The sequence below is a fragment of the Mastigoproctus giganteus genome, chromosome 5, assembly GCF_048544385.1.
Source record: "Mastigoproctus giganteus isolate SK-2022 chromosome 5, ASM4854438v1, whole genome shotgun sequence".
Taxonomy (NCBI): Eukaryota; Metazoa; Arthropoda; class Arachnida; order Uropygi; family Thelyphonidae; genus Mastigoproctus; species Mastigoproctus giganteus.
In genome coordinates, this window is record NC_143579.1 from 78,689,752 (window position 1) to 78,698,625 (window position 8,874).

Below are 8,874 nucleotides of genomic sequence, written 5' to 3' on the forward strand. Positions count from 1 at the left end.
AGGCTTAGAGGTGGCAACTGAAGTTTAACATTGACAAATGCAAAGCACTGCATATGGGTAGCAATAACCCCAGAGTAACATACGAACTGTGCGGTACTACACTCAGGGTAGTGGAGAATGAAAAGGACCTGGGGGTAATTGTGCAATCAGAGGTGCAGTTTTCTGAGCAGTGCAGACAGGCTGCAAGAGTAGTTCGTGGGGTCTTGTCAATGATATATAGGAATTTTGCTAACAGAGATAAGGAGGTGATTAACCCCCTTATATAAGGCAATGGTCATATCACACCTTGAGTATTGCATACAGATCTGGAAGCCTCATTTTAGGAAAGATGAGCTGCTGGAACAAGTACAGAGAAGAGCAGCAAGATTAGTGAATGGAACAGAGGGTTGCTGTTACCAAGAAAGACTTAAGTTCTGCAAATTGCAGAATCTGGAGACTAGGCACCTGCAAGGTGATCTGATTGAGGTGTATAAGGTCTTGAATGGTTTGAGCAATGGTTTGGGCAAGCTCAATGCTGATGGGATTCTTCCCCTTGCTCAGATTCCACACCTGAGGAGGCATAAATTCAAATTCAGGAAAGACAGTTCTAGAATAGGTGTGCAGAAATTTGGCTTTAGCCAGTGATCTGACACAGTCTGTTGGCCAATACCAAATTCTTCAGCAATTTTTTTTCTGGGAACACCATTTTCAAGTTGTTCTATCACTTTGAGCTTGTTAATGTAGTTAAAGTAAAGTGTTTTCTTTTTATTCCACTTTTCAATTCTTTAGAACCCATAATTATATAAAATATGTCAACTTATGTACATATATACGTATAAAGAAGTATGCAAATGAAGCCATATAAGCAATAACATCCATCTGGCTCAGAGTTAGCAATGATACTGAGCAACATGCATGACAATCTAATGTATGGTCCCTCTCTCTGCACAGTCAGATGACTCATCTGCCTTCCAAAATCCTGTCTTTCAAAGTACTCAAATGTGAACAAAATTTTTCGTATTTTGATCTGGATAATCTGACCTCTGGATTAACTGTAACTGGATTAGCGAGTGTTTACTGTATATCATTTATCATTTTTTACTTAGCCATTAGTGCATGATATTGCAAATGTTAAAAATTTCATCCATTGTATACATCCTGGCAGTGAAAATGATCGAGGATGCTATATCATCTAGCTTTATCAGTTCTTATACTATCTGAGACTGGGAGAAAAGAAGTGGTTAAAATCCACATAGGGCTTGAAATTTTTGCCTGTTCATTAGATTCATAGGATATTAAATAGAACAAGGTATATGATAAGGAAATTGTCATTGAAGGGAGTCCCTTCAAAGTTTCAGCCATCAGTATGCACTGTGCATATGTACAATTTCAGTGTAATTTAAATATCTTCATTGAAAACCACATCTCATAATCTAGATAATATTTTACATTTTTTTTTTTATTACTTTTAGGAGCCTATCCATCTTAGATGTCGTGAACTGCTAGACTTAAAGAACCAACTTCAAAAAATGCTTGAAGAGCTTAAAAAAGAGTTGGAAGCAAAGAATACTCGAAACCTAGCACCCTCTCCTCGTGTTTCATCTCCAGTAACAGTGTGATAAGCAGATGCAATAGGGAAATAAGATAGTGAAACTTAATAGAATTCTGAGATTACAAAGAATTTTAGTTTTTGTTAAAGTGGTTATTGATGCCAAAGTTGACTATAATGACTGTAACTTGAAGTGCTCCTTGTGGAAAGCAATTTAGAGAAAGTCTGCCCATTCTAAAAAAGCAGTATATATTTCAAAGTTTGTGATTACTGAAGGCTTATACTTACTTATAGATCATTCACGTTGATCATTCCATAATCAGCTAAAGAAGGAAACCAAGAAGGATAAGGAATTTTATTTCTCTTATATTATACCATCTTCAGTTTCATCTACATATTAATTTGTCTAACTATTACTAAATTAAGAACATTTATGTAACATATTTTTATAATATGGTTTATTCTAACCAGTCAAAATCTGAGGAATCATTTTGTAATTAATCTGTGGTTTAAATGTAGATTTGAACAAATGTTAATTTCTTAAAGAATAGTTTAGACATGACAGTTTTTTGTGTTGATATGTTCACAGTTGATATGTTGGATCAGGTATTTCAACTCCATTTGATTTTCAAAATACTATGGATTATACACCGATGAGCCAAAACATTGACCACCTACCTATTATGATTAGGTAGGTGGTAAACATGTAACCAACAGATCCTTTAACTCCTGTAACGTCCATGGTTGAGATGCCACAGATTGGAGCTGCTGTTCCAACACAAACCACAGATGCTCAATGGGATTGATGTCTGGGGAATTTGGAGGCCAGGGCAATACCTGGAAGTCTTTCTCGTGTTCTGCTAACCAGTCTTGAACAGTCCAGGTGGTGTGGCATGGCACATTATCCTGCTGAAAGATGGCACTGCCAGAGGGGAAGACCGTTGCCATGAAAGGGCGTACCTGGTCAACAATGAAGTTTAGGTAGGTGCTAGACATTAGAGTGCCCAGCAAATGGATGACTGGACCCAAGGTATCCCAGCAGAACATCGCCCAAAGCATGACACGCTGCCACAGGTTTGTTTTCGTCCCATGGTGCATCCAGGCACCATCACTTCCCCAGGTAAACAATGTGCACATACCTGGCCGTCCACATGGTGCAACAGGAAATGTGATTCATTGGACTAGACAATCTTCCAATCACTCGAGGTCCAGTTTCGATGCTCACGTGCCCATTTTAGGCACTGTCGCTGGTGAACCATGGTTAGCATGGGCACTTGGAGCAGCCTGCGGCTATGCAGCCCCATTTTCAGTAGTGTTTGATGTACTGTGTGTGTGTTGTGACACATTACTTCCGTCACCAGCATTCAATTACCAGTGTGTTGCACCACAGTTGCTCTTCTGTTGCCATATACCATCTGGGAGAGCCTTCGCTCACCTCGAGCATCAATGAGCCGTGGTTGTCCAACACATTGCCTGCAGTTCATGGGTTTTCTTTCCTCGGACCACTTTTGGTAGGTACTAACCATGGCTGACCATGAGCATCCCACCATCCGTGCCATTTTGGATATGCTCCGACCCAATTGTCTGGCCATTAAAATTTGGCCTTTGTCAAACTTGCTTAAGTCCGCTGCCTTTCCCTTCTGAAGAACAAGAGTAATACTGATTAACGGAGCTCAGTATCAGGTGTTTTTTATACCGTGTCTCTACCTGTGCACGTGCTGTAGTTCACCTGTTGGTTTGATTTTGTTTTGGCTCATTGGTGTATTTGTTTAATGAAGTTTAAATAATAAAAATTAAAAAGGGGGAAAATTTTATTTTGAGCCGTATTTTTAGCCTGCTTATTGACAAAATGTCTACTGATATCATTTAAACTGATATCTGTGGAGGTTATCTTCACTTTTTTGAAGGAATATATTGATACTAATGGTAGAATGATATTGAATTATCTTTCTACTATTAGTATCCACCAAATTTGCGATTACTTGCCCAGAATTGTATGATTTAATCCCAGCTTACTTGTGTTTTTTTTTTTTTTTTTTTTTGTTTTAAGAGTAGATTCCCGATTATCCAGGGTGGTCAGAAAATAAATCTTCTCGGTTAATCCACAGGAAGGAAGAAAAACTTGTAAACAACTTGAAAAACTTTATGTACATAAAGTTTTATTTATATTTATAAAAGTATATTACACCACGAAAAATATTTGGTAGAAAATTTAATATGTGCTTGCTTGCTTTTTTTTTTTTTTTTTTTTAAGTAAAACAGTGGAGTTCACTTTTCCTTTCAGGTGCCTTATTGCGATTAGTACTTGATAAATTTCAAAGCATCATCTTGTCAGTAAGAGCAGAGTCCATGTTGTTCTCTTTAGTTGAGTAGAGACTCATTAAAGCTACCATTCACTACCTTTTTCACATATATTGATGACCTGAGTTTTTGTTCAATAGAAAGAATGTTTTCTGTTTTGACATGATAGATGCAAAAAAAAAAATAATAATAATAAATTAATTAATAAATACTGAACAAAGAGTGTTAAAATTAAATGTTCAGTAACATCTTGACTTGCAGTATACAGAATAGTAGAGTTAGATTGCATTTGAGGAGTCATACTGTAGAGTTAATGAAGTAGCACTCAGCACTGCAGTTTAGCACAATGGCTTTGGATTTGTTATAAAGAACAGTTAGTACTATATAATTTATAGTACTGTAACAACAGTAAGTACTGTAATATACAACTGTAATACTTACAGTTGATTGATCCAGTCAAGTCAAATTGCATCAATCTAAGGGAAACGACACCTTGCAGCTGCATTAAAATTATCAAAAGCTGCTTATTTACCATTGGAAACATGAAATGGCTTCAGAAAGAACAGCAGACAGCTTCCCTGGACAATAAATTGAACTATTCTAAACAGAAATCACTTATCTATTAGGAGATGCTGTCCTTAATTTGCCATTTCATCATATGTGCTTGTTTTGAATGTCAGGTGTCAAAAATTTTTGTTTGTAAGATCACATTTTTAAATTGGGAGCTCACTGTACAATAGTAAACTAAAGGATTACTGAAATATGACTTGAGTGAGCTAGTCAGCAGATAGCAAAAGTTGGGATGAGGGTTTCTCAGAAATTCAGAGGTCTGGTTTTCAAGAATATTACGGTATGTAAGCAAATAGTTTGTATCAAGCCTGTACCAAGTAATATTGTAATAGGTGAATTATGGCCTTGCACCAGTAAATCAAACCAACAACAACAAATAGTTTGTAATGAATTTTTCATATTGCTCATTCACAAGAAGAAGATTTATATAACTCAGAAACCTTCATTTTTGAGTTTTAAAAACTCAGAAGTACTGTATAATTTAGTACAATAAATTGCAAAAAGGGCATATTTTTATTAAGAAAAGTGTCACAAGTAAAAGTAATAATGGATGGTAGAGTGCTGGCACTACTTCCTATAAGTTACATTTTCAGTGCACCAATCTAGAATGTTAGTTCTAAAGGTGGAGGGGGAGAACTATTTTTGGGTTGTCACTCTTTTGAATGAGAATTATTTCTTTTTATTATATGACTAGATCAACTTTGACTTTGACGAGCCATAAAAACTCTGATTAATCTGCAACAACCTGGATTATCGAGAATCATCTGTATCATTAGAAAATTTTATTTTTCTCCAGCTTAATATTTGAAATTTATTTAATGATATAAGTGTTTTTCTTTCATAATAAGTCAATAGGCTTGATTTACATGTAAAAACCTTGGAATATCCAAGATGTTTCTATGCTTAGTGTTCATTTGTTGTAGAGAAAGTGCAGTATACAATGTAAAAAGTGATTACTTTATATACATCACTCTTATTATTGTATTTATGTAGATAAAATGAGACTACATGATTAGCAGTTATTCAGTTTTTTCTTTATTTGTAACTTTTTTTTATTTATTACATAAAACCAGGGTTTCAGAGTACCTAATACAAAAAAAAGGGGGGGGAAGGCCAGTAGTATACTTAAAGATAGTTCTTTAGAACATTGAAGGTGGCAAACTAGGGGAGAAAATAATCACATTTTGCTCCTTAAAAGAGAAATTTCTATTAGACGTCATTAATTTGCTTTTAGATTCTAGTGGCAGAAATTTTCATTGCAAATTGAAGGGGTTAAAATTTAAACCCACTGCTCAGAGTGAACCTTGGTGGACTGTTTTAAGAGAAAATTGAGCAACAGTAATACTGCTTGCAAATTGTTTAAATACTTGATAACTTTGTTGCGTTCTTCCTCGTATTACATATGTTGTGCAGATGGTACCATTTTTTTTGTCAGTTGTACCTTTCCTACTTCAGAAGTTTTATAAATAAGAAATTCATACTGTCAAATAAATAAATTATTAGAGGATAAACTCTTAATTATCCTTGATGAATGAAAGATAAAGATTGACCTTTGATAATGTTTAATAGTAATATTTAAATTAATATTCTTAAGAAAAGGCAGATATATACTGTTTCCCAAGAAATTTGTAATGTGCTGGCTGTATGGATTTGTATATCTGCAGTGAGAAGTTGCTTCTGTTTATCTCTTCACCCTTAGCTCCCCCACTGGTTAGTGCCAATTATGTTTTATTTTATAATAAAATAAAAATAACCACATTGCATCTATGATGCTGTGTGATGTTATATCAAAATAATCTGCTAAATATTTTAAGTTCCTCATGATTCGAATGTCATTTTGTTGGGTGAAAATCTTACCATAGGTAAAGTTTATTGTGAAACTGCATTATTTGAATGTTAAAAGCAGCATCCATACCATAACATGCCTTTGCTTTAAAAAAAAATTTTTTTTTTTTTTTTTTTTTTTTTTTTTTAAAGCAAGTGTGTGGGTAATTAAAGAAGAAACTACTGAATCAACAGTCAGGGTGCAGAATTTATTGCCAACCTTTCTGTTACCGTACAGGATATTTTCTATACTCTAGTTACGATTTTTATTGATAACTTAAAATATTTTCTTTTTCTTCTAATTTTATATAATCTTAAAAAGCATATTAAAATATATTATTATTTGTTAACAGAAAGATGTAAAAATAAATATTTTTACATCTTTCTTCTCTGTTGTTGTTAGGTGATTTTCGTTATTGATTTGGACGTTCCATTGCTTTTTTAGAGACAAAAATATCCCAAACTGGGGGAGAAAAACTGAAAGTTTGTTAATGAATTTTCTGCACTAATTGTTTTGAATCTGTAAACTTCGTTTTTACAAGAAACCAGACAAGTCTCTGAGATATGCTTTTGTTTCCTTCTGCAAATTTCACATTGGTTTCCTGTTTATTGAATATAAAGTTTGTATTAAAAATACCATTTTTCTTTAATTTTTTCCGTATAAAAATATGGAATATAAAATATGTCCATAGTTATTTATGTAAATTTTTGATAAAAGCAACAGGAAGGTTAACAAAATTCTTTTGAGAAGTAGGTGCCTCCTTATTCTTCAGAAGTACAAGCTGTATGAAACAATTTTAAAGTGTTAGTGATAATCCTTTGAAAGAATTTATTCCTTTTTTCTCATAAGTAATTTTTTTCCTTTATTAAATATTCAATAGACTTTTCATGAAATGCATGCTGTATGTTTTGAGATCTTACCTCTCTTTTCCCTTCTTACATTAACTTCCAAGTTTTGAGAAGTTCTTGAGTAGTGATTGTGATATTCTTAAGGTTTTACATGCTTTAAAGGAAGTTAAGATCTAATACCATTATGTACAGTTCTGGAAAATTGTTCTGTGTGTGGAATTAGTACTCTTGTTGACTTTATCACATAAATCAGAATTCAGGAAGTTGTTCTGAGTGAATTTTTTGAGTTAAATTGTTCTTCCTCCTGAAATGTATTAAGTATGTGTCCTAAATTTAGTAAGAAATAGTTCTTTAATAGTTTAATATTGTTAGAACATTAATTTCCATTAATGCAGTTATTTTCCTTTATGTTAAAACTTTTGTGCTGACCAAAAGGTTATCTAAACATTAATATGAGGGAGACATTCAGAATTTATTAATTTCTTTAGTATTGGTGTCTGATCATCCCTTAAAATTAGAGATCAGTGTCTTCTAGGTGGGGCACCTCCGTAGCCAGGTGGGAAGGAGCAGCAGGGCGTAGCACATCCTCTTGATTAGACCGGGGTTCGAGCCCGTCACCACCAAATTTGGAGGATGCGGAAAGGTCAGAGAATGACCACTGCATATTCCCGGAGCAATATGGCCTTAGTTGCTAATGCTCCTAAAAACCAAATAACAACATCTTCTGGGTGGTGTTTTTTTTTTATTTATTTATTTTATTATTATTTTTTTTATGACTACTCAGAATTTAAATTGCTGTGCTTTCCTGTTTTTTGGCAACTGGCTTGCAGAAATTAATCTGACTGTGAGCTCTTCTCTAGCTGTCATTCTTCCTGTCAACTTTTTTAATTTTATTATTTCTTATTTCCTCCTGGTAGTATAAGTTTAATATCTTTCACTATGTATGACACTCTCAAATAACTCATATATTTTATTTTAATGGTGTTGGGGTAGATTGTCATGCAGTGTATCTCAAGTGGAATATATTTTGTTCAGACTGAATGTGAAGTACTTTAGTCTCTGACAATGCTGGAGATAGTTCTCCTGTGGTTTTAAAGTTTGCATTATCAGTGCAGTAAACATCATGAATAATATTCACCATTTTTAAATTATTTTTGTTTTGTTCTATTTTTTTGAGGATGTTTAACAAATATAATTTTTATGCAACATGATGTAGCAGTTCAGATTGACCAAATTTGATGCTAACCTGTATTATAAAGATAGATAAATAAACTTCTATTTATACTCTGGAGAGCCAAGGCCAAAAGAGTTTACAACTAATTGTAATTGTTATGTTGTAGCTGACTTACCAGTGTGACAACTAACAATGGGCCATGTATTTTTTTTTTTTTTTTTTTGTTTCTGGAAACTAACCCAGAAATTACTCTGGGATCATGGATTTATTTGCTAAAACTAGTTAAATGTTACACTGATGTTTCAAAAGCTATGCTACATAATTTTTTTAATTAAAACGATTAAATTATATAAATTATATTAAAATATAATTATATTTTGAGCAGATTTTAATAATAATAGCAGGAATAAAGATACAAAACAAATTGCTGAATTTATTGTGCAGAATCTTCAGGTGATTATTATATCTTTACATCCATTAAATTTAAATGTAACCTAGCTATTTAAATTGGAAAAGGGTGGTAGCATAGTTTCTGGAGTATCAGTGTAATATTTATTTAATTTGTTCTAGTAAGCAAGTCATCTTTAGAACATAGATTACTTTTCATATTTGGTCAGATTGTATTTTT

The 8,874-nt window shown here is 33.4% G+C and overlaps 1 protein-coding gene across 1 annotated transcript in view; it reads left to right on the top strand.

The window, feature by feature from the left end:
* mtm (phosphatidylinositol-3-phosphate phosphatase) overlaps window positions 1-1,683 on the top strand; it is a 211,435-nt gene extending 209,752 nt beyond the window's left edge. The window contains exon 14 of the mRNA XM_090373306.1: window positions 1,452-1,683. Coding sequence (XP_090229432.1) covers window positions 1,452-1,598 — 147 coding nt within the window. The 3' untranslated portion in view covers window positions 1,599-1,683. The remainder of the gene's footprint in view (window positions 1-1,451) is intronic.
* Window positions 1,684-8,874: the final 7,191 nt, after the last annotated feature.